Genomic DNA, 25,948 nt, shown 5'->3' with positions numbered 1-25,948 from the left:
CAAAAGATAAGTCTCCCACTCTCCTACATTGCTGACGCACGTACTACCCGCTGATGTAATTGTATGCCAATTCCTCCCTCAATGTATGAATTGACTAATCATGTAAAAGGGCGAGAAACCCCCTTGCCTTTTCCCATATAAACCTCTAGCTTTTGAGCCTCAGTGTGGACCCCTTTGTCTCTTGCAAGAGACATGTCGGCCCGGAGCTCTGCCATTAAACTGCCTTGTGTTTTTGCATCAAGCCGGTCTCTCGAATTTCCTTGGGTGTGCGCTGACCCAAGACTCTCGAGTGGGTCTCCCCGTTTGGGGGGTTCTACAAACCCATACAGAGCCACACAGTCAGACATCACACACAGAGAGGCTTTGGAACACTCAGCCCTGTATGGTATGTCTCCATCAAATCCCTCCCCTCAGGCCTTAGAGAACCCCATAGAAGAGGACGTGGAGTGGAAGAGCCAGAGGGGTTGGGGGACACCAAGAAAACAAGCCCCCCCCCCAATCAACAGGACTGATGCACATGTGAACTCACAGAGACTGAGCCAGTACACACAGGGCTGGCTGCACCAGGGCCTCTGTGTATATATCATGGCGTGGTCCTCAACCTTCCTAATGCTGTGTCCCTTTAATACAGTTCCTGTGTTGTGGTGACCCCAATGATAAAATTATTTTTGTTGCTACTTCATAACTGTAATTTTGCTGCTGTTATGAATAGTTATGTAAATATCTATGTTTTTCAGTGGTCTTAGGTGACCCCTGTGAAAGAATCCTTTGACCCCTAGAGGGGGTTATGACCCACAGGTTGAGATCCATTGTATAATGGCTTCCAATTTAGTGTTTTTATGGGATTCCTGAGAGTATAAACGAGTGGATCTCTGATTCTCATGTCTTTTCTTAGGCTACTTCCCTTCTGTTTGATTGTTCATCTCTGATGTGATATTTTTGTTTTATCTTTGTTTTTTTGTTGTTGTTGTTTTGTTTTTGGATTTGGTTTTTGTCGAGACAGGGTTTCTCTGTGTGATCCTGGCTGTCCTGGAACTCACTCTGTAGACCAGGCTGGCCTCGAACTCAGAAATCCGCCTGCCTCTGCCTCCCAGAGTGCTGGGATTACAGGCGTGCGCCACCACTGCCCAGCCTTTGTTTTATCTTATATTTTGTTTTGTTATATTTTATTATTATCCCTTAGAAGCCTGTTTGTTTTCTAATGAGAGACAGAAAGTGGGTGTATTGAGATGGGAGAGGATGTGGGGAGGAACCAGAAGGAGTAAAGGGAGGGAAATAGTAATCAGAATGCCATTATGTGAGAAAAAAATCCATTTTCAATAAAAGGAAAAAATAAATAACACACACACACACATGTGCATGCACATGAGAGAGAGAGAGAGAGAGAGAGAGAGAGAGAGAGAGCACAAGCCACAAACTACATATATGTATGTAGATACATACACAAGATACCCTTCAAGAAGATGCTATATTGGTGTGTGAAGATGCTGAGTGTGGGGATGGTGGGAGGGCGTGTGTGAGTGATCTGTAGAGGGGCCAGCCAGCAGCCAGAAGCACTGAGGAGAAAGGTGGTAAAGAAGAGGGTTGCACTTGAAGGGACGGAGGCTTCTGAAAGGTGGAGGAGCAGAGGCAGCATGGATGTGCCGGCAGGCCGAGACATGCCTGTGGCTGCTACTTCTTGGCCCACAGCTTGAGAAGGGATAAAGAGCCACCATAGAGACAGCTACAGGGACGCAGTATCTTAGAGCCCAGCTGCTCTGATGGAAGAAGCACCCAGTGAAGTCACTAATGTTGACCTGTTGTCCAGAGGTCACCATGGAGAGGCGAGCGGCAAGAATGAGCGAAACAAGAAGAGGGTGATTGTCTGAAGAATGAAGCGGTTGGGGGAAGGCTGAGCCTGTGACAGTGGAGATGGCTGGCTGTGAAATACAAGGTGGGATTTATCCTGCAGCCATGGAAACTTCAGGCCAAGAGCTAGCTCATAGGAGCAACATAGACTGGCCACCCTAGCCCCCTCCCCACAGCACAAGTCTGCTTTAATGCATGCGGGGATAGGGAAATGGGGGTGGGAGGGGAGCTTTACAGGCTCTGACTGACTGTCCGCAGCCAGTGCCGCACTGGAAACATCACAGAGACTTACTAAGGAGGACCCCAGGCCTTGTTACAGAGAACTGGGGGCTTTTGAGACCCCGAACTTTCTGCTGGAATCGGCACTCCATTTTTAATTAGCCTCTCGATCAGATAGTTTTACTCTGATTGAAGAGGGTGCCTTAAATTTTTGCTTTGAATACTGCCTTTTAATTGCCTGTCTAGTGTTCAGGCAGTAATTAAACTGCTTTAATGGATAGGTGGCTGGGGGGAGGGGGAGGGGCGCACCTGTTTTTCTAGATAACACTTATTTGGGAAAAGTTGGAAAACCATAAACTACCTCATTCACATCCACTCCCCTCAGCCTCTGCTTCAGAAATTACTTACTGATTCCGAGCATGGAGGAATTCTTTGAAAACATGGAAGATGAGTTTGGGCTCATCTGCTGGAGCTAATGATGCAGACAGTCAACATGGTGGCCAAGAATGAGGGGTAGGAAATGGCTGTGAACTGAGAAAGAGCTGGGACTCGGATGAGCAAAAAGGGCTGTTGGTGAAGGAGGGGGGAAGGAGAGAGGGAGGGGAAGAGGGAGGGATGGAAGTAAAGAATGCACTAAATTCTAACTGAGTCCTTTCCTGAGCTTTTCTAAGCAATTTAACAGCCACTGAGCAATTACTTGCAATGCACCCAAGCCTTGGCTGTATTTGTGATAAATCCAGTTTCAGGAGAGCAGACACTTCATCTCTCTAAAGTGTTTCCAGCTTCTGGGCTTCTCTTTCTCACAGGGTTACAGGTGCTACAGGTTGTTAGACACTTCTTTTGGCGCTCTCCCTTTATCTTTATCTTGGGCTGAAATGGCCTTTCACTTAGACTGAGAGGAAGGAAAAGGCTGGCCACCACGAATAGGCAGCAACATAGACTGGCCACCCTATCACTTGCTTAGCTCCTCCGCACCCTATAACCATAGCAACAGCAAGGAGTTCTCTAAAAAAAAAAAATCCTAACTTTCCCTTGGTGCATTTGGACCATTGGATTTTTCTCGTGAGAGAGACACAACTTAATCTGATGCTGCATTTTCTGAGTGCCCACTCTGTGTCTCTGAGCCCCTGCCACGGTTACATCACTGCTTCCCACCATGCGTCCAATCACAGCTCAAACCAAGCTGATCAAGACATCTATAGGAAAACCTCTTAGGGCCTCAGTGACGTGCAAGTTACCTCCATACCCTCATCTCTCACTTGTGTTCTGGTTTAAATGACACAAAAGTCATTGACAACTCTAAAGCAGCACTTTTCAGACTTAGGTGTATATCAGAATCTTCAGTAACTCACAGATTCCTGGCTCTATCCTCGGAAAGCCTGGGTCAGTAGGTCTGGGGCCAGGCCTGAGAACTTGCATCTCACAGCAGCCTCAGGTGATTTTGATGATGCCCATGGAGGTTATAATGGACAGCACTGCCTACACACACTTCTTATTCTTATCCCTGCTCTACTGCACAGAATGCACTACATTTTATATTTCATTTTACATTTCCACCCCCACCCACTGAGACAGGGTTTGTTTGTGTAGCCCTGGTTATCCTGGAACTCACTCTGTAGACCAGACTGACCTAAAACTTAGAGATCTGCCTGTCTATGCCTCCCAAGTGCTAAGATTAAAGGCATGTGCCATCATTGCCTGTTTACATTTTAATTTTAAAACAGAAGATGTACACACATGAAGAACTGAGTTTGGATTCTGAACATCCATGTAAAACACGTGTGGCAGCTGTCTCTTGCTCTTGTGAGGCAGAGAGCTCTTGCTCTATGAAAATGGGGCTTGGTATTCCCCAGCCACGCTGGGTGGTGTCAATGCTTAGAGGTGATGGTGAAGGTCATGATGAAGGTGACAGGCATGGCAACGGTAAAGTTTCTTGAATGCTTTGCAGTGTTCTGTCATTGTAAAAGGGCTTTGCAAAAAGAGCTATTCATGACAGAAACATGTATGAGGTAAGCCATCTTATAATCTCCATTTTTGTAGAAGAGGAAACCAAGCTCAGGGAAGAAATTTCCTTGTCCAAGGAAAGGCAGTGAGTCTATGAGGCAGGGCCATTGCCCTAGATGCATCTAAACCAGAGCAGTGTGGTGAGGTTGATGCTCCTTTCTCTTCTGTGCTCCAGGCCATGTGCACACCTCTCAGACAACTATGGGGAAGGTAACTATTTCTTTAATAGTGAATATTTATATAAAATTTCTATTACCATTACTAATAAGATCTCTTGTTCAATATATGTTTCAATGTGTGACACATTGTTTCAACAGTGGTCAACAGAGATTTGTGTTCTAGATAAAAGACTCTGTGACGGTCACCTCTCATTCTTGTCTTGCCCATCAGGAAGATGGGCAATGTAATAGCAACCATGCCACAGAGTTGCAAGAGGTAAAGATGATTAAGGGGGGAAAACCCTACAGTATATGAAGCTCTTTTCACAGTACTTAGAACACAATGCATAATGAATGCTGGTTATTATTTTATCATCATTAGTAAATAAATATCACACGATTTAATCTTACATAATAAATAAATAAATAAATAAATAAATAAATAAATAAATAAATAAAGCAAGCCAGCTATTTTTGGTGCAGCTGGGGACGCCAGATTGGCAAAGCCATCTCATGCTCTCTGGAGAGACATCTTCATGCTTCTCAGGCACAGCCAGGCTGTGCCTCACATATGTTATTATAAATTTAAAAAGTTGTTTGTGTAGGCAGACATACCGAAACTCTGTGTTATTGTTTGAATCCAAAATGTCCCCACCCCCTCGCAGGCTCTCAGCCCCCTGATTCCACTGCTATTTTAAAGGCTGTGGAGCTATTAGGAGGCGGGGCCTGGCTGGCATAAGTAGGTCATGCTGGAGGGAGGCTTTGAAGGTTATAGGCGGCCCTGTTTCCAGGCTGCTTTCTCTGCTTCCTGTCTTCTATGATATGATCAACCCTGCACCACATGCTCCCACCTTGGTAGATATCCCACCTCCATGCCTTCCCTGCCAGAATGGACTTAGGCCAGAGAAATCCCAAGCCAAAACAAACGACTCCGGTTTAAGTTGTTTCTGTCAGGCATTGTGGTTACAGTAATGCAAAAGTAACTGACATATTCCTGTATCCAGGGAGAATTTGGGCTCTTAAAAACCTTTGAGACTTTAACAGATAATATTTGGGAACTTGGGTGTTTTTCTTCCATCAGACTATCATGGCTCAGAATGTTTCCCTCAGTGGGGAGGATTTACTTACAGCGATAGAGATGGCTGCAATCCCACCACAGTCCTCCCTTCACATACAGCTGCCACTGGGAAGGACTGGCGTGTTCTTTCCCTTTATGGACTATGAGGGGCCAGATCCCTGGTGTGAATGGGAACAGAGGCGGGCCAACGTTTAAGAAATAGACATTGACTGAAAAGTGTAAGAGGAGGGTCTGCCGTATTCATGGCTAATTTTCTACTAGAAAGAAGCAAAAGGATTAAAAAGCCTAAAGACAATGCAGCTACAGAGTGGGAGGAGCTTGGATCCCTGGATCGTTGTGGGGAGGAGAGCCTCTCAGAGCTCTGGCTCCTTGCTGGGTTAAACCAGTGATGGTCAGATGAAGTAGGTTGCTGGATTTCCCAACACCTTCAGAGAAGAGCAGTTTGTGTGTTGGTGGCATGTGTCATGACGCGCCCCCCTCCACCGCCCCCCAAGTGTATTAGCTGGTTTGAGCATCTGTGTTATTTATTTGGTTGAGTCTGTTCCTCATCACAAGCCTACCAATAGATAGACTCATCATTCCTGAATCTGTCTGATGTTGAGAACAGTCCTAAAGGGGTGTTCCTATAATACTTTGGGCTTTGTGGGTACATCTGGAAGAGTGAGGTGCCTCTTCATGGAGTATCCTGTGGAGTGGGCGGTGCTCACTTTGCAAATTTCCTTCTAAATCCATTATCCTCGCTCTCAATGCATCCAGCAGCCTTGCTGTGGACAGAGATGATGGTGTACAAGGAAGCTTTGGGTGGTAAGATATGAGTCAACATATATCCAGAAACTGGAAAAACTACTTGGAGATAATAGAATATAGATCAAGCACTCCCTTATCCATTTGTAAGGTTGATACTTCTTATGCCCAGCCCAACATTACTGGGCATTCCTTACAGACTCAGTTGTCAACCTTTGAGGACTCTACTATCAGCTTACTATGTAAGTAATTTCTAAATCCTAGGCTAGGAGGATCTCAAAGATTATCAGGTTCAATACTCTCATCTTATAGATGAGGGAATCATTTATAAAGAGGATGTATTCCCAAGGCCATAAAGGTTGTTAGGGAACTAACTAATCTGTTTTCCTAGACTCTATTAGACCAGGCTGTCTCTGCTCCCTGAGCAGTTTCCTAAGCAGGGGATTAACAGCTCAACAGGTGGAGTCATTCCTACCCAGAATGAGTTAATCTGAATTAAATTAAGACTTAAATTTATATATTTGTGTGTGCATATGTGAGTGTGTGTGAGTGTGTGTGTGTGTGTGTGTGTGTGCGCGCGCGCGTGTGTGTGTGCGCGTGTGTGAAGATCAGAGTACAGCTTGTAGAAATTCTCTCCTTTCTCCAGGTGGATCCCAGGGTACCTTTACCCAGTGAGCTATCTCACTGCTCTTAAAATTAGATTCAAAATTACAAATGTTTCACAATTATTTTTCCCTTTTCCTATTCCCAGTTAAATCTGTACTTTTTGAGAACAGGAGTGAGATATCTACACATCACAAGACAGGACCTCAAAGGACTACACAGAGAAGAAACTATGACAATGGCTGTTTCTGTACTTTTAACAATTGCTCTACAATTGAAAAATACTCTGCCATTGTTTTAAGGTTCAGAAGTAATCTCAAAAGCATCCTTCGTTTTCTACTCCACTAAAAAGTGACAAATGTAAACAAACATGACAAGGGACGGAAGCCTCAGTTTGCAGTGTTGACTTTTTGATGGTCAATCTCCTAGGTCTGTGAGTGATTAAAAATTATTTTTGGTGCCAACACCCTTAATTAATTTTCCCTTGTTAAGTCCTAATAATGACACCCACTGGAGCAGAGAATGCCCCCATTTGCTTGTTGGGAGGGTCTGTCAACTTCAGCTACAGACAACAGCATCATTAGAGATGACGGAAGAGGAGGAGGTGGATCTTGGTGAAGGGAGGTGTGTGTGTGAAGGAACCAAGAGCCTTCAAGAAAAGATTCTGCTCAAAATAAAAGCAGACCATGCCAGGAAGTCAGGATCAGGCTCCATCTCTGTCTTGGCCGAGATGGAATTGAGATTGTGGCAAAAGTTGACAAACCTTTGCTCATTTAAAGGGGACTGCACTCTGATTGAATGTTTCCTACCCCAATTCTGTCACCAATATTTCTGAGGACCTACCATCTCCTCGTGCCATCTCATTCCCCAACAGACCTCCAGTGATGTGGCCACTAGATAGCTTCACAGAGGAGGAATGGGAAGCAGAGAGAGACTGTACAGCTCACTTAAGGACACAATCTTAGAAAAAACACTGGGCAAGATGTGGCTGTGGGATCTAGACCAATTCCACCTTGTCACGCCTGACAGTCCAGACCCCATCACTCTGTCATCAGAGACTCAGTTTCTCCTGTTCTCCCCCTTTCTGTCTCCATCAATCCCTTAAATGTTACTGTAACCTGTCCGACATCCTTAAGCTACCTCTCCTCTGAACATCCCTCCTACGTTAACTCATCAAACCCATGGCTTCAGCTCTTTCTGTGGATCTCCAACTGTGCTTCATATCTGACCCAACTTTCAACACACTCCCATGCATGAGAACGGAATAAAAACCTAAAGCTTTTATTTTCTCTTACCATCTCCCTTCTTTCAGTCAGTCACCAACACTTTGCAGGGCTGGCCCAAAGCCCTCAACATCTTCTCCTATCTCACAGAAGAGACCTATCTGCTATGAAAGCCCTGCCAACACCCCTACTTCAGCACCCCACCCCCACCCCCAGGCTCCAATCAAGCTTCCCTGTCGTTGCCATCTTGTCTCTGCTGTCTAAGATGACTTGTTTCTCCTGACTGCAAACTCTTGGTTTAGGGAAAGCCTTTGCCTCTCCCACCTGGATTTTAAGATGGGGGGGGGGCTCTTTTTGTTTGGGTGTCTTTGTCAAAATGTACCTTTGGATCCTCTTTGTTCCGACGACTGCCTGCTTTATTCCATTTGTTCCACAAGCTAGGTGGATCTCACGGCGACACCTCTTGCCCGTTGTCTCTGTGTTACATCTCTGTTTCCTGCTTAGATAATTATTTTTCATCTGGTTCCTCCTACTTCCAGTCCTCCCAGCTCTGACCTATCCTTCCCATAGTGGTTAAATTTATAGGTTTAAAAATGTATGTCTAACCAGACTTTCGTATGTAAAATTCTGTCATTGCTTCCATATCCCCAGCAAAGCCATGTTGGAGTTCTTAGCACAACATTTATGGCCTCATGGGATTTGGCCTCTGCCATCTTCCACAAATTCATTGCTCATCGTTAACCTCCTGCCCCGTTCTTTGCCTTTGAACCATATAAACCCACTCAGCTTCGCAAGCGTACCTTCTTCGCTCTTCTGTATTTCTACACACAAGTCCCCCTGACTACAATATTTTTCTCCCTCTTTTGGACAAACTTTGATTTCTTTCTTGAAATGAACTTAAGGTAGGGTTTCTTCAGCAAGTCTTTTGGGGTCTTTCAAGAGAGTTCATTGTTTTCTTCTGTCTTCTTCTCTGCCTCCAACAGAAACCCTCCCCATGGTAAGTTATTGTGTGCTTGAAGACTAAGTTTTCGGACAGAAACGTCTCATTCATCTTTCTTTAGCTGTCTCTTGGTTTGCGGGGGAAAGCCCAAGGCAGCCAGTAAATGCTGTTGATGAAATGGACCCAGCCATCCCAAAGCCCTCTGGCCCAGTTTCCTCTTCCTGGGACTCATGTCTGAATTCAGACTACAGCACAAGCTCTGATTGCTGAGCACTGGTGGTCATTTCCCTCCACAGGACCCAAGACACACTAGAGCCTGTGCCTCTCATGCTTGAGTGTGGGTTCAAGGCCCTCTCAATAATGATCGTGCCTAAGTGAATAGATTTTCCAAGACCATGTCCATCTGTAGAATTAGATTGACCTAAACTAAAATACCCTTTGACAGAGGATATCATAGGCAGATAGGCTATCCAAATTCCATCCTAATTTCTAAAGCCTCTTTCTCCATTGGCATAAAAACAGCACTGACTTTTTAAAAGGTGCAACCATGACTGAAGGCTTGGATCCCAAATACAAGTCTGGGACAGATGGGGCCCAGCGAACTTTTGATAGCTGCTGGTGGTTATGACTGGGTTCATTTCTGCCTCCCTTGATGTCTTCTATGTTACAATATTGCTAGGATAGGGGACATTCCTAATGGGTACATATAATTTCATATAGGGCAACCAGAGATACAATAGGCTATAGAGAATACCCTGGAATTAGAGCCAGAGGTTCTTGGTTCCATTCTCAACTCCACTGTGTGCTTAGCTGTGTGGCCTAGAGTACAGTTGCTCTGAGCTTTACCAACCTGTGAAATATGACCACAGTACTCACCCCTCTGATCATTGAAGGATTGTACCTTCATTGCTTCTTTCTAGGGATTTGGTGGTTTGTGTTCTCATTAACTTACATTTGATTTTCATAGTTGCCTGCGTTGGTCTACGAGATTAAGACTCTCACCCAGGAAATGCATTATCTTCAGGAACCGTTTGTATCTGGAACTGCATTACCCATTGATATGCTCACATCCAAAGTCATTGACCTCAACCCTAGAGATCAACTAACTGCATCTGATGGGGAACCTAGAGAGTTTGGCAAAATCCTTTGAACTAAAGACCATTCTTTGAATCACTACTCTCAGTTTTCTCAGTGACAACTGGTGCTCCTAAGAGCCAGCTGGATGGATCCAGCTACGAATGAGACAGACTTGGTTTCACAAGCAGTAAACAGACAGTGCTTGCTCCTGGCTCTTAGTGGGATTTCTCCGCAGTCATCCCACTGTCCTGAACTGTGACTCACCACACTACTCCAATAGACAAGTAAAAACATTTAAAAAGACCTATAATAAAGAACTACCCATTTACTACTTATACACATTCTTTATTATCCATGGCTGTTTAATAGTTTTAGGGAACAAATTGGTCTTGGTGCCTAATAAAACAGAAAATCCAGAAGCTTTCAGCAGCAGATGGTTTGCCTCTGGCCTTATCACCTTTGAGCCAGCACTGTGTAGAACTTGTTTTCTTTCTTCCTGGCAATGTATATTTTTTAACCAGGTGCTACACTGCTTAGCACACAGAGCTTTGACCTTGGATATGGAATCTTTTACTCAACATTTGTTCCCAACCCACATTTCTGGGGGTTCTGAAAACCAAGCTCAGGTTGATCCTGCAATGACACTGTGCATCTTGGTTGCTTTTGAAGCCAAGGGATGAGCCTGGTCTCAGAACCATGTGGAAGAGAGACATGCTGAAGATTCTTCAACAGAAGAAAGCCAGAGTTTCTATCTCACACTCCTTAGACTGATGCCAAGTTTCCTTTCTAGTAAGGCTGAGTGACTAGTTGAGAGCCAAAATAAAAACTTCCTTGATGAATAGTGCAGCTCTCACTTGAGGCTCCCTCCAGAGAGCCCCTGTAGTTTCACACCCGTTCAGTGTTACCTGTAGCTCTGTAGACACTACTACAGAGCAGGAGCAAATGATGTAGACTTTCACCCTGACAAACACCAGCGTCACTGTTGGCCAGCATCACAACCACCACAGGAGTCTGCTTATGACCTCCAACTGCTACCTGTCACACCCTGCTCCATGTCTAGGCCATACGGCACAACCTGTTTTCACTTCCCAGAATTCTCTAGGGTGAGTTTGCCTGTCCTGTGAAAACACTGAACTATAGTTCTTACTCTCTATTAGGTTGGCCTAAGATGCACCTTTCAATATTCCATAATCTGAAAAATAAGAAAAATAATCTTTGTCCCATGGATTGATTGAATTAACATAGCCAGACAAAATACACTGTCTTAGAGAAACACACAAGGTCTAGCATTACTGGTCCATGGTTTCTGTGATCAGTATGATAGTCTCTGGTATCTTTTCAATTTCTAATATTACATGACCCCAAAGAAATCCACATCACCATTGTCTCAGCAAATTATAACTAGTCGGTGTTTTCCTGTCAAGCAGAGCAGGTCGGCGTATTTGAAGTAACACAGCAGTGTCATGAAGAATATTGTGCTACTTTCAGCTCAATGCTCCCAGTCCTGTGGGGATATGAAAGTTCCAGATGAGGATGTATGGCCAATGTTCAAGCTTCAATTTCACTCAGACAACCAGGGCTGTTTCCACCTCCTCATTTGCATAGAGCACGCATCTTTGCCTATCAATAGCCATAGCCATCTGTTGAAAGAAAAAGGACCCAGCCTTCCATGGGCCAAGGTAAACAAGAGGTGGAACATTGACTTGAGCATTGGGTTGGGGGAGTGGGAACTAAAGAAGTGAGTTCTAACTTTTTCCTAAAACACTTAAGCCTTTCAAACAAAATATTACCTGGAATCAACAACAACAACAACAACAACAACAATCACCCAGAAGCTCATGGTGAAGCAGGGGTGGGGCTTTGGAACAGCATTCTATTTCTCCCCCAAACTCTCTAAACTTTTCAAAGGACTAGATTAGAGAAATCTGGGATACTAGAATAGGCTTATTGAAGAAGAAAGAGGTAGGGGCCAGACAGATGACTTAGTTAGAAGAAAAGCTTACTTTACAAATGTGGGGAACTAAGTTCTGATTCCCAGAGTCCCTGTGGAAAGCCAGGTGTGGTAGCATGTCTATAATTTCGGAAATAGTGAGAAGAGAGGTGGACATAGGTAGATCCCTGTCCAGCTCATCTAACCTGCCTGGCAAAGTTCCAGGACCATGACAGATCTTGTCTCAAATTAAGGTGGAAAGCATCCGAGGACAACACACAAAGTTGTCTTCTGACACCCCCACCCCCAGATATGTGTGTTGTGCACATGCACACCTGTATGTGCACATGTGTGCAAACCTTCATACACATGTGATCCACCCACATGTGCATACATTCACACAGAAAAATAAGAAGACAGTTCTCACCATGGTGCTTCTGGGTATTTTGTTGTATAGACATGGCATGTCATGGTTTGTAGGGTGTGTAACTGAGAAGAAGTCTTCCATTCCCTGCCTAAGGCAGATGAACCCACCAACTGATCTTCTCTACCTCGAGTCACGCTTGATCCTTGCCTTCAACTGGGCAAGACAGATTTGCTTGGGAATGATTTCAATCTTTCTTCTTTGCCCAGCTCCCCTCTTCTTTCCTACCCACCCTTATGCTTAAGCTATGACCTCATCCTAGATCTTGGGTCTCAGGCTCAGTGCTTCACTGCTTGGCCTCTGAGCAGAAGAGATCATGAGGGAAATTTTCCAATTTCCTTACTTGATAACTCATCACTTCTCCTGAAGGCAAGCCCCCAGACCCACCTATGCACACCACGTCCATGAAGCCGTACATCCCATAGCAGATCTGGAAGAGGAGGTCTTGGCGTTGCCATTTTGCTGAGGGACTGAAGGTCGACCAGATGAGCCAAGAGATACTGGCGATGAGGAAGAGAGAACCCAAGATGGCGGCTGCAATCTGAACCTTCTCGATGACTGTCAGGGATATGGCCTGCCACTGAAGAGGAGAGAGTGACAGATTAGCTGCTTGAGTGTCCCCATCCCAAGCTCACACCCTTACTTCTGCTCCGTCAGCTCACTGGCCTAGAACTTAGGCCAGGGCTGCTCCACTTGTAGTACGGTGGACATCTTCACAGTTTTATATTATACTTTTGATGCAGAGGAAACCCGTGCCACATAAACTGATCAGACATCATTGTAAGGAGGGGGCTCTGGGCAGGCATGGCTGAGGAGAAGACTCTTATACTTGACTTTCAAAAACATAGAAATCTGAAGGTAAGAAGAAAAACAAAGAGCTAGTGTGGGTGTTGTTACAAGGTGCCAGAACATTCCTTCTAGAGTAGCACAGTTGATTTCCTCACTAATAGGTACTAAGAGGGCACAGGTCTTCCTTTAACAGGTTTGTTTTGTCTCTATAATGCCACCTTGGATGCCATTTAATGTACACGTTAGAGATCAACAATTTGATGGAGAAGGAGAGGACATGGGATATGGGAGTAAAAAAAAAAAAAACAGTTTGTAATATAACAACTGTATTTTAACTCCTTTTTTCTTTTTAAAAGGAAGAAAGAAACCAGTGTGCTTACCGCAGCCTTGGGCTGGAGGCTGGAGTGTGGCTGAGTTTGGGCTATGGAATTCTCTGATTCTATGTTACACCTGTGGAGCAATGCCCTATATTGGCCTTGAGTAGGATTTTAGTTTGGGCTCATTGCACTCACCAAATAAGAATTGACCATTTCCATGTGCCTGGCCACCATTCTAGATGCTGGAACTAAAGCAATGGACAAAACCAGACAAAGCCCTTGCCCTACGACATCCATAGCCTCAGGACCACGTAAGTCTAAGAATTTACATGTGCCACCCATCATGGACATGTGTATGTCCTTCCTAGAACATACCCAGGAATCATTGTGGCGAAACACAGAGGGGAGGCACAGTACCTTCTACCTGACAACAGGGACCGCTCCCTCTGCCATCACTGGACTCAGATGGGGTAGGCCAGTGGCCTCCAAGGAGCAGTAGGTATTGGAAAATATCTCAGTTTTAGTTCAGATATAGGACATGGGCCTTAACATTTAATTACACTGATAGCATCCCATTACAGAGCATTAGCCCTTTAAATTTTCCAGTGCTTCCCCAGCCTAGGGTTACACATAACAAAGGCATTTTCCACAAGATGGGCCTATCATATAGACTTCTCTCATGTACAATAAATGCTTTCTCCAGGGTCAACACTATATAGTCTAGCAGAGAGTTTCTAACTTTAATTAGGTTGGCACCAGTAAAACTCAACTCCTTCTCCTCCTCTTTCATAATCCCAAAGACATAGAAGCACAGAAAGGTTCTCTTTATCCTGATAATCATCCTTTCAGCCCCAATTCAGTGCTGAATATGTGTGTGTGTGTGTGTGGGGGGGAGAGGTCAGAAGGCAACTTTGTGTGTTGTCCTTCTTGATCCATGTGAGGTGCCATGGAAGTGTAATAGGAGGCACTGCAGGAGCGAGTTGAGAAGCAGAGATCTGATAGGAGGGCTGGGAATGGAGAAGGGCATTGGTGGTGCCAAGTTCTGCTGTCAACAAACACCTGGAACACCAGCATCTCATTCTGCATATTTAATTTTATTCTATGTGCATTGGTGTGAAGGTGTCACATCCCTTGGAACCGGAGTTACAGACAGTTGTGAGCTGCCATGTGGGTGCTCAGAGCAGACAGTATTCTTAACCATCGAGCCATCTCTCAATGTAGAAGTTGAGGCTGGCAGACCTGACTAAAAGCTACCAGAGCAATGGATGACTAATTGCCATTAGAGCAGGGAGGTACCTTCCCATATATCTCGGCTCTTTCATGTCCTGGTTTGTGTCCCAGGCAAAGATGTAAGAAATAGTTTAAGTCTTCATTATAGAAAATAGTATTAGTGACTTCAGAATCTCATTCTAAATGAGGTTCTAATCCCCAGATCATAAGACTTTCTCTCTGAACTCCTGTCCCACAGCACCAGGAAGGTAAAGCAGTGGATGAAGTGCAAGCAGATGTTCTTCTCTATACCAGGAAGGGACACCAAATACGGCATCAGAGGACCCAGTTCTGCTTGAGCTGTGTCGCCAATCTTGAGTGTGAGTGAGGAGTTATCATAAATCATGATGGCCATCAATTTTCCATTCTTTAAAGATGGAAGTAATTGGTTCTTATTTCTTCCTGGAGTGTTGTGGGTGTTAAATGTGAAGCCAGGGCATGAAGGGCATTCTTTACTATGTTTCGTTAAAGACACATATAAACTTGTCAAGGCAGGGGTAAGTATCCATGTGTATGTGTGCCTGTATTATTATATGACGGGTAGGTGCTTGGACTCAGGAACCATGGTTCCTGTTGCAGACAGCCACCTGCTTTGCTGCTTCATAGCTGTACAGCCTCCACCAAGTCCACAAATCACTCTCTGCCTCCATTATCTAAACCTGTGCATGGAATAATAATAGTATTCCATTGAGTTGTTTCCAGGGTTCAATTTGATACTATGCATGAACTAACACTTAACAAGCAGTAATTAAATGTTCATTAATATATCATACTCTCCTCTCATCTAAGCGGGGATGCATTCCAAGGCCCCCAGTAGATATCTGAAGTCTCAGACAATAGTGGGCCACGTACTGTGATGACTCATGCCAGGAAATCTGCTAGCCAAGGTGGTTACATAGTAACCAATGGGTAAACAGCATATATGGTTTGGATGGATGAACAAAGGGATGACTCACATCCTGGGTAGGATGGAGAGGGAGGCATGGTATTTTCTCGCTCTACTCAGAACAATATGCAGTTACAAGTTATTAATTCTTTTTGGAGTTTCCTTTTTAATGTTTTTGGGGACCAGGAAGCCATGGTTAACTAAATCTACAGGAAGCTAGCACTAATGAAATCGCTGTTTAGAGCTATGGAAGACAAAGAGGAAAGCAGGCAATGGGGACTCAAGACCCACAAGGCTATGACTCCTTTCTTAGTACATATTCTAGATGTAAACCGTGCTTTGAGAAGGTCACTAATATTATGTTCCATAATGAAGACTTAAACTATTTCTTACATCTTTGCCTGGGACACAATCCAGGACATGAGAGAGCCGAGATATATGGGAAGGTCTGATGGCAATTAGTCATCCATTGCTCTGTTAGCTTTTAGTCAGGTCTGCCAGCCTCAACTTCTACAGATAGTCCAGCTGGACTTTTTGCATAGAGGGTTACCACTATGACCGAGCAGACAGTTATATGACCCTTGGCTAGGTCAGAGGAGTCCAGGACACACACTTGGAACAATTTAGGACACAAGCATACAACACAGTCTCAAGTCCGGAACTACTTCTCTATAGAAAAAAATGAATTGGCATTTACTCAGCACACACCATTGAGTTTCCAGGACCAGCAGAATCAGAGAGGTCCCCAGTGTCTAGAAACTCGTAATTGAAGTCAGGGTAGCAACTTGGAAATAGATGAACAGACTGGTGTGCCAGCATGGCCGTTTGCTTACCTGACGTAGACTTAAAATAACCTTTTCTTTATGGCAAGAAAAAAAAAGGCTATACTTGAGTGATTTTTTTTCATTATATGAGTCAAAGGTAGAACCAAGGTGGGGGTGTCTTAGAGCGAGTTCATAGATTGTGGGTCTGACCTTTCCTGGGGCCTGAGTCAGCTGTAAAGAAAGGGGGCGGGTCAATGCACTCAGACCTCCGCTGCACCCTGAGGACTTGGAGTCAGCTGTTGCTCAGCGCTGCTATTTTAAGACATCTCAAGATCTGAGACGAATGGCTGGAGATGGAGCCAGCAGCCAGGAGGGGCTTCCCATCAAGAGGCTGCTGCCTGGGAATCTGATGCCTCTCCCCACCCAATTCCTGAGGGTACCCTATGGAGAATGCCACAGGGCAATTCTCCGTATTTTCAGACGCTCTCCAATGCAAAGATCCTACTAACAGTCACCCACTTCCAAGCCTCCTGGGTGTGCAAGTTTGACTCTCTGCTGAGCTCACAGAAGAGGGAAACTGTCAGGCATCTGTTGCCACCAGCCTCACGGTCTTGCTGACTAATTGATTATATGGCTGTTTACTTGACTGAGGATGTGTATGCAGAGGTGTTTTCAGAAGCAGAGTGCTCTCCCTTCCTCCCTCCCTCCCTCCCTCCCTCACCCCTCTCTCTCTCTGTCTCTGTCTCTGTATCTCTGTCTCTCTTGTTCCCTCTCTCTTGTTCTGTGTGTGTGTGCGCGCACGCACACACACACTCATGTACTGCTCTTACTGGTAAACTGTTTGATTTGGCTAACTGACATAGGACTTGCCAGCAATTGGGGGAAAGATGGCTATGTCAGCAGAGGAGAAGAGGAGAGAATGGGCAGAGGGAGTATCCTGAATTCTGCCAATGTGATCGACAGATCTCTACTCTAATTCTGGCCCTGCAGTCCCTTACCTCCCACAGTACTTCTTACTCTGTCGTCATGGCGTCTTCATTGTTGTACACCCCCTCCTTCGTTTTCTTTGCCCCTCTTTGTTGTTTCCTTTGTGTTCCTTCCCACTATGCCCCGTGTCACAGGAAGTACGCCAGTGGGCCAGCGGGAGGATCCCTCACAGCTTGTTATCAACGCTCTAGTACCCTGCTCTAAACCAATGAATCTGAATCTGCTTATTAAAATTCCAGGTAAGCTACAAGCATATTAAAGTCTGAAAACACCACCAAGCCATCTGGTCTACTCAGCTCCTTTTCAAGCCCTTGGCTTAAACTCGCCTCATTTCCCACCATCTCTTCCTCATTGCCTGTTCTCTTTTTCTTTGCTTTTCTCTTTTCTTCCCTCCTTCCTTCCCTCCCTTCTTGTCTTTCTGTACTTCCTTTTTTCCCCATCTCCTAGTCCTTCTTTCTTCCTTTCCTCCTCTCATTAACCCATATGTTTTCTTATTCTGTCTCTTCCATCTATCTCCCCTGACCTTTCCCCTACTAGATCATATATTTCTTTCTTTGCACAAGCCTTCCCCTTCTTGACTAGACTTAAGAGGAAAGACCATCTTTCACCACCCCTGACCATGTGGCATCTAGTCACCAACCTGCCCTGAATCTGAGGTTCAGTATTGTGCCCACCATAAAGCAGATCAGGAGGGAACCCAGGCTAGGAAGCCCTGGATTTACCTGTAGAGGATTCTTTGTGCTTATGGCGATGACATGGTACTTGTAGTAGCACAGCTCACAACTCCAGCAGCCCCTTTCACTGATCCATTTGATGAGACATGGCTGGTGTGTACATTTGACTGAACCGTCACAGCGGCATGGGCTTAGCAGCTCTCCCTGTGGAGAAGAAAAAGAGGCAATGTGGTGAGACTGGAGTCTCTGTCCAGCAGGTGATAGATAGGTAGATGAACACTGGAACCCTAGTCTAAGCCACTCTGATAGCCCAGAAAAGCCCACTCCATCCAAGCCACAAGCCTTGTCTGAGGCACCAGAATCTACTGAAGAGGCCTGGACTCCAGCGTTCCTACCATAGCATCTAAGCAGCTTTAGGTAGCTAAACTACCAGTTCTGTGACCTTCTTACTACCCAGTAAGATATGAAACAACGAGTCTTGAACTGCTAAGACCTAGGATGTCCATGGAAGCCTTCTGTAGTCCAATGGTAAGTGGTAGGTTCCATGAGTTTCTCTTTAGAAACTCAACCAAACTTAAATACCGACCATGGCTAGAGAGGCAACTCAAGTGACAGAAATCTGCTGGTGCAGACAGGAGTGACTTGGAGAACTCAGACCAAAAGCAGGACGGTCACTGCCATCTCCAGCTAGCCACAGGTGAGACAATACAACCGGATTCGTATTTTTAGTACTGCTGGTGATTGGACACAGGATCCCACACAGACTATTCCCAGTCCTACTGAGTCTCTTTTCTCTCAGCTTCTCAGTAGTCTGTAACAGTTTTAACAGGTGTGAACATATGGCTCGCTTTGAGTCTAGAGATCCCCAGAGGCCATAGGACTACCCTGAACTTGAGCTTTTTCATTCTCCTGCAAGCTAGGACATGAAGACACTGGGCCTCTCAGTGCTACTTTCCATGTTGGGTCCTTGAGTGAAAAAAAATGTAGGCCTTGAGTGAAAAAAAAATGTAGGTCAGGTCTGAAGACTATGGGATCTTGGAGGCTGGCCAATGCCCTTGCCAAAGGCCTGGGTTACTCCAGCCAATTTTGGGACAAAGGATAAAAGGCCAACTTGGGAGCATTGGAAGCAGGAAAATAAACCATCAGGCCAAGCTAAGTGGCAAGGATCTGAAGCCCCTTGTAACTGGATGGCAGAGTGTGGCTCATTCTCTAGAGCTCTCTGTGGACATCAGATAACCATGACTGAAAACGTTGTCACTGGATATGGTGGACCCAAAGTGCCTCTGTGAACCTCACCACCTATTCTCCCTGCCATCTCCCATTTTTGTTTATTTTGTTTTGAGACAAGGTTTCTCTATGTAGCTCTGGCCGACCTTGAACTTATTCTGTATACCAAGCTGGCCTCAAACTCAGAGGGATCCACTCTGCCTCTGGAGGGCTGGGATTAAAGGCATGCACCACCACTGTCCAGCTTCCATCTCCCTCTCTTTGCTCTCTCTTTCTTCACTCCCTCCTTCCTGGGTCACTGTCTACCTCATTGGCTCAGCTCTTTGACTGACCTTCCCAGAGACCTTAACAGCTGGGCTCTGCATCCGTGCTGCTCGTACTCATGGCTTCTTCCTTTGCTCACTGTGCTTCCGCCCCAAATCACTTATTTTGGATTCCGTTTCTCTACTCAAAGGACCCATGCACAGCCCAATTCCTGACCCTGTGATGCTGTGTGTTCGGGACAATGCCACTTGAGGCATTTCCCTGCTTGTCTGAATGTTTCATCACTTAGGAAACTAAGCCTTGTTCTCAACCATGAATAAGCAAGCCCAGGAACTTCTGGCTTCTAAGGGTATCCATCTGCATATTTACTCTTCACTGTGGACTATAGAAACAGCTGTCTCCTCCTATGGTTTCTGGAAGCATCTGTCCCTTTCATTTTAACTCCTATATGCAAAATTGTAATCTTGGCTTGTACGAAGTTCTTTTGTTCCTAGTCTACTCAAATGTTTAATTCTGTTCTTCAGAGGGATCTAATGCCACGTCCTGTAGGCAGTCACCCATGGCTTCTCCAGGTGGAGGTCGGTGCTTCAACCCAAAAGACTTTATGCTGGATGAATGCGGTATCTCACTCTTAGAGAACTTAACACGGGACCATGAGGATGCATTTCTGTACCTATCTGCTCTCCGGAGGACCCCTGGACGGCAGGGTGAGGTCATACCTTTACCCCTCTTTTCACTGGTGCCAAGCCCTACAGAAAAAGGCAGTCTTTCATGTTTGAATGACAAAATGAAAAACTAAGCCAAATGTCTTCCCAGACTCCAGCACTGCCCACTTTGTAAGAAGAAAAACAATGTTTATCTTATTAACCCAGTAATTTTTTTCAGTACCTAGAAGTCCATGTGCCTGTGTGCAATGAATTACCTTGGTAGCAGATCCTTAGGCACTCAGCACCGTGAAACCCCATTCTGCTCCTCAAATACCAATAGCTTCTCTTGGCTGTGATGCTTCCCATGCTTATTTCATGGCACGTCCCCATTTGTCTGCAGGTCATTACACTATGACTTCCCTCACAGGGAAGTATTTTATACACCTTCGAATCCCTAGCACCCGGGACAGTGCCTAGGATAGTTAGACAATAATCTGACTTTGGCAGCTAATCATGGTCTTCTCTGTTTCATGAGTAAGAGGTTTTATCTCTCTAGGACATAGCCTGTCTTGGGTTCTATGATGGCTAGCAGGGAAGAGCGGGCAGGAGTTGCGCATGTTGCTGGCTGTTCAGGTCCTGAGTGGTTGTGGCTATGAGAAGGAAAAGGGAGGGGTGAGTGGAGAGAGGTGCTGGGGGAGGGGCAAAGCCCTCATTATTCACGGCAGCATTTCCTAGGCTCATTAATTCTAACAGGATGAGCTAGGTTTGATTAATCGGGTTGTTAGGCAGCCATGTCAAGTCGCAGATCAGGTAAAAGACATTACTTCCGGTCGCTGGCAATGAAACCAAGCGACAGCAGTCTGCACCCTTGTTTCTTGAACAGCAGCAAGGAGAAAAGGCTCAGAAGAGCTACTGGTTGAAAACAGCCCTTTATAGGGGCTGGGCTCTCCTCAGCTCTGGAGGGGGACCATTAACTCTCACTAAAACCCTTTGAGAGTTACATACCTACCTACAGAGGGAGCACACTTGGCCAGGCCTGGTCTGAGTGCCAACAGGTCAGAGCTAAGATGCTTCTCCTGAAGCCATTTGTTACTTCCCCAACATCCGCACTGGACAACCCAAAAGGCAGATTGGGGACTTACTACTAGCACTACAAATATTAGTAAAGAGGGTATTAAAACTCCTTTAAAAATGTGTATCTGGTGAAAAAATACTAGATTAAAAAAAATCCACAGAGACGCTCTTTTAAACTTAGTATTAGTGCAAGTGCTATACCAATTGCCTAGGGTATGTTTTTATGTACCTCAGGAGGAAGGCTACGGTTCTTTTACTGGTTAGGGTAAAATACTAACTTAACCCGGGTCCTTCACCATCTTCTCATTATATCCATGTGTCTTCAAGAACAATAGAATAGGGGGCTGGAGAGATGGCTCAGCAGTTAAGAGCACTGACTGCTCTTCCAGAGGTCCTGAGTTCAATTCCCAGCAACCACATGGTGGCTCACAACCATCTGTAATAAGATCTGCTGCCCTCTTCTGGTGTGTCTGAAGACAGCTACAGTGTACTCACATAAATAAATAAATCAGAAAAAAAAAAAAAGAACAATAGAATAGAAATAACTGGCAGCAAAAAGAAAAAATGGATCATGTTAAATTTAATGAAGATGTTCTTCACAGTAAACTCCTTAAAAGCTAAAAATGAGGAGGTTTGCCAGGAGGCGGGAGCTGGAGCAGGATCTCAGTTTCGTTGGTAAAGTGCTTGGTGCACAAGTGTGAAGATCTGGAGCTTAGTCCTCAACGTTCACACAGAAGCTTGGGCATAGTGTGGTGCTTGACTCCCAGAGCTAGGGAAGCGGGGATAGGAAGTTCCTCGAGGCTCACTGATTAGCTAGCCTCACTTAAAAATAGCAATCTCTGTTTGGTCTCACGGAGAGACTCGGTCTCAAAAGGTAAGGTGAATGGCTCCTGAGACTGACCTTTGGCCATATAGCTCACATACAGTGCACATACAGTTCCTCCACATGTGTACACACACACACACACACACACACACACACACACACACACACGATCAAATGCTTGTATACACATATCCATACATACACAAGTTTAAATGGTGCAATATGGAAACTGAGATGGACACCCTTCCCCCAAGCTCCCAGTACTAAAATCTCCTAATACAAGAGAAGCTATGATATAGAGTCTGTGTCACAGAACCAGCCAGCGATGTGAGGAAAAAGAGAAGCCGGTGCGTTCTGAGCAGTATAAATGTCTGAGCCTCACCACAGTCATGTCTGTGCTGTGCATCTCTCCCCGTCTCCTTCCCTGGGGGAGGGAGGACACCTCAGGCCCCACAGCCAAATCTCCCAACTACCAGCTGCACCCCATCTCCTCTCCCTGCGTCATTACACACAGTCTGGTACTACATCATTTTCATATCCTCCGAGAGTTACGCTGCTCACTGATGCCCCATTAACTAGGCAAACCAGTGATGCCCAGGAAAAGTGTAGACTTAAAACTACCCAGGCCCAGGATGTGGGGAGGCCCAGTTCCTAAGGCCCTACCCTTTGGTGCAGATTATAATAAACTAATCTGCAGGGTACAACAAATGCCAGAGATCCAAGCAGGCTCACTAGAAGCCAAGGGACCAGAGACTTCTTCAGTGACCTCAGAGCTTTGGGACAAGGAAGAAACAGGGATCTCCTCTAATTCTCTGGCTTTTAAGGGAGAGAGTCTGTGAGAGTAGCTAAGGGCACACATTTTAGAAATCAAGCACTTTGGTTTTGAAAGTCTCTACAGCCATTACTAGCTAAGCAAATGTAGGCAAGCCCCTAACCTCTGGGACCCTGTTTCTTTACCATGTACAGACAACTCTCACCTCCTTAAAAGAAAGAACAAATGCGGACAAAGGTTACAAAGTGCTTGACAGTCTCCAGCATCAGTAAGCCCTCTGGTCAAACTACGCTTTTAACTCACATTTCTTTAAATGTGCATTTTTTTTCATTACAATTCCCTTTTCCTACTGTCATGCTAAGATAAGCCAAATAGGTAATAAAGAAGCAAGAGGCTTAAGAAATAGTTAATTGGGTCATGGAGAGAGGTCGAGATTAAAGGTCCGGGCGTGGTGGCACACGCCTGTAATTCCAGCACTTGGGAGGCAGAGGCAGTTGGATTTCTGAGTTGGAGGCCAGCCTGGTCTACAGAGTGAGTTCCAGGACAGCCAGGACCACGCAGAGAAACCCTGTCTCGAAAAACAAAAAACAAAACAAACAAACAAACAAAAGATTAAAGGACATTCTACCAGAGTCTGTTGTTCTGGGACAGTATGCAGTATTCTAGAGTCCCAATCCAGAAATGTCCTCATGTTATTACAGGACACTGGGAGTGTTTGGGGAAACCTTTATCTTAGAGATGCTAGATAAGAGAAGAACACAGGACTCTTGGGTTGAGAGGCAGGAATCAGGACAAGGTAATTTTCTAGCTGTGGCTGTGACTAACCTGGCGGGAGGAACCAAGAAGGGGGTGAAGAGTCTCCTTCCAATGAGGCAGTTGGTAGCTACAGTTATCTCTCCATTCACAGATTTTTCTTGTTTATCTTTTAGCTTGTTTCTTTTTTTTTTTTTCTTTTGCCTTTTTTCAATCTGAAGATCTGGCTTCGAGTCCTTAGGTTACCCAGTTGCCATGGAAATGCCAGGTAAGCCCAAGATTGCTTTTTTTCCCCATTTACTCATAACCAGGCATCTCTGCCACGGAGCAGGAAGAAATACAAACAGCATCCTGTGGCAGAGACAGCACCATGCTGGGCTGGAGTTTGCTGTTCTGAGAGATCAAAACAAGGATACACTAACACAGCAGCCTTGGGGCGCAGTTTATAGTTATCATCCTTTACTGAGACTCATGATGATCAAGAGCCTGGCTCTCATCCTAGACAGTGTTGGCTTTATTCAGGCTCTGACAGTCAGCGTGACCTTGAACAACTTGTTAATTACCTGAAGCCGTGTTCAGTCACCCCTTTGTCCATTCAATATCTGCTTACTATGTATACTCTCTCTTCTAGATGGTAGGCATAAAGTTCTCTGGTAGATAAAGACAGTAAACCAGATAAACAAGTAAATTATGTCTACCTAAGAGAAGCTGTCATGTGCTATGGAGACCATGAGCATAGAATGGGAAAGGGACTGTGCATGAGGACATGTGGACTGAGATCCTAAACAGGACTGCGATGCTTAATCTTCATTGTCAAGTTGACTACATTTAGAATCACCATGGGAACACACCTCTCAGTGTGTTTGTGAAGTTGTTTCCAGAAATGCTTAGCTTGAGGGAAGACCCATCCTGGGTGTAGGTGGCAGCATCCCACAGCTCAGGACCCAGAGTGATGGAGGAAGAAGCTGAGGACAAGCTTATACTTCTCTCTCTCTCTGCTTACTGCCATTGGCTGCAGGGTAACCAGACGCTTCGTGGGCTCACGGCCCTGTCATTCCTGCTATGACAGACTGTAGTTCCTGGATCTCTGTGGTGGCTCATTTTGGTTGTCAACTTGACTGGATCTAGAATGAAGTAACAGTCTCATATTTTTGTCAGAGCAACTAGGAATCTAACTATGTTCCACAGCTGATGGCTCTGAAGAGGGGTATGTGAATTAAGATGTGAGTAAATCATGCAGATATATGGAACGAAGAAATCATGGCAGGACGATTAAGTGCAAAGGCTCTGAGGTAGAAAAATGACTGAAATATTTCGGGAAAACCAAAGACATTGGTGTATTAAGATTGAGTACTGAGAGGAAGGGAAATAGAAAATGTTAAAGTGGAGATCAAAGGCAAGGGAACAGATAAGGAAAGAGGTTATGGACCATCTAAGGGCCTGGCATTTATGGATGAGATGGATAGCCTTGAAGAGAGAGAGAGAGAGAGAGAGAGAGAGAGAGAGAGACTAAATACCTAAGCCTTTGGCCTAAAGCAGGGAAATAGGGGATGATGCTAATTTTGACTTGGACATTGGAAAGAATGGATGAGTTAGGTTTAGTTGAGTTGAGAAAGACTGAAAAGAAGCAGGTTGAAAGATGGGGTGCTGACTTTTGAGACGATCCATGAAGTACCCATGAGCTGTCAAGTGGGAATGCCAAACAAATGCTGCAGATGCATCAGGCTGCCATCTGGGCTGAGATAGGACAGAAGCATGAGAATCATTAGCAGTGAGGTGGTGTTTCAATCTGCCACTAGAGGAGAGAACCAAAGTGGTTAGTGAGTGCCAGAGAAGGAGAGACACTAGGTCTGATCTTGGTGAACAGCCATGTTTAAAAGTCAGAAAATGTTGGGAAACTGCAGAAGAAACTGAGAAGAGAAGGATGGACAGGTAAGAGAACGCAGCATTCCAAAAGCCAAGGAAGAACACAAAGTATGCTAAGAAGGGGGAACCATTAGCCTTGTCCAATGGTGATGGATCGAGCTAGATGAGAACAAATACTTATCCATGAATCTGGCAAACTCTGATTTTTTTTCATTTTTACATGAAATATAAAAAAAAAGAAGAAGGAATTGGGCTGATATTGAAGGTAGAGGAAGAAGTACCAATAAACTGAGGTTGGTATGAAACACCAAGAGAGCTTTAGAGAGAGTTTTATCAAAGTAAGTTATCTTGTCTATAAAACCAAGGGAGCAAGGGAGTGAGTTAGTTCTCACTCAACTTAAATGGAAACCAATGTTTAAGGATCACAATGGAGCAGTGACTCTCAACCTTCCTAACACTGCGGCCCTTTAATATACTTCCTCATGTTGTGGCGATCACCAACCATAAAATTATTTTTGTTACTACTTCATAACTGTAATTTTGCTACTGTTATGAATCATAACATAGGTATTTGTGAATATAGAG

At 44.9% G+C, this 25,948-nt stretch overlaps 1 protein-coding gene across 1 annotated transcript in view; it reads right to left on the bottom strand.

Moving 5' to 3' along the window:
• The window catches only part of Marchf4 (membrane associated ring-CH-type finger 4), a 105,062-nt gene that overhangs the window by 3,689 nt on the left and 75,425 nt on the right, over nucleotides 1-25,948 (bottom strand). Inside the window, exons 2-3 of the mRNA XM_052193232.1 lie at nucleotides 17,983-18,138; nucleotides 12,636-12,828 (exon numbers count right to left, since the gene is read on the bottom strand). Of these exons, the coding sequence (XP_052049192.1) occupies nucleotides 12,636-12,828; nucleotides 17,983-18,138 (349 nt within the window). The remainder of the gene's footprint in view (nucleotides 1-12,635; nucleotides 12,829-17,982; nucleotides 18,139-25,948) is intronic.

The sequence above is a fragment of the Apodemus sylvaticus genome, chromosome 9 (genome assembly GCF_947179515.1).
Source record: "Apodemus sylvaticus chromosome 9, mApoSyl1.1, whole genome shotgun sequence".
In the NCBI taxonomy this organism is placed as follows: domain Eukaryota; kingdom Metazoa; phylum Chordata; class Mammalia; order Rodentia; family Muridae; genus Apodemus; species Apodemus sylvaticus.
Note: the sequence above shows the minus strand (reverse complement) of the source record. Positions and strands in the feature narration are given on the sequence as shown.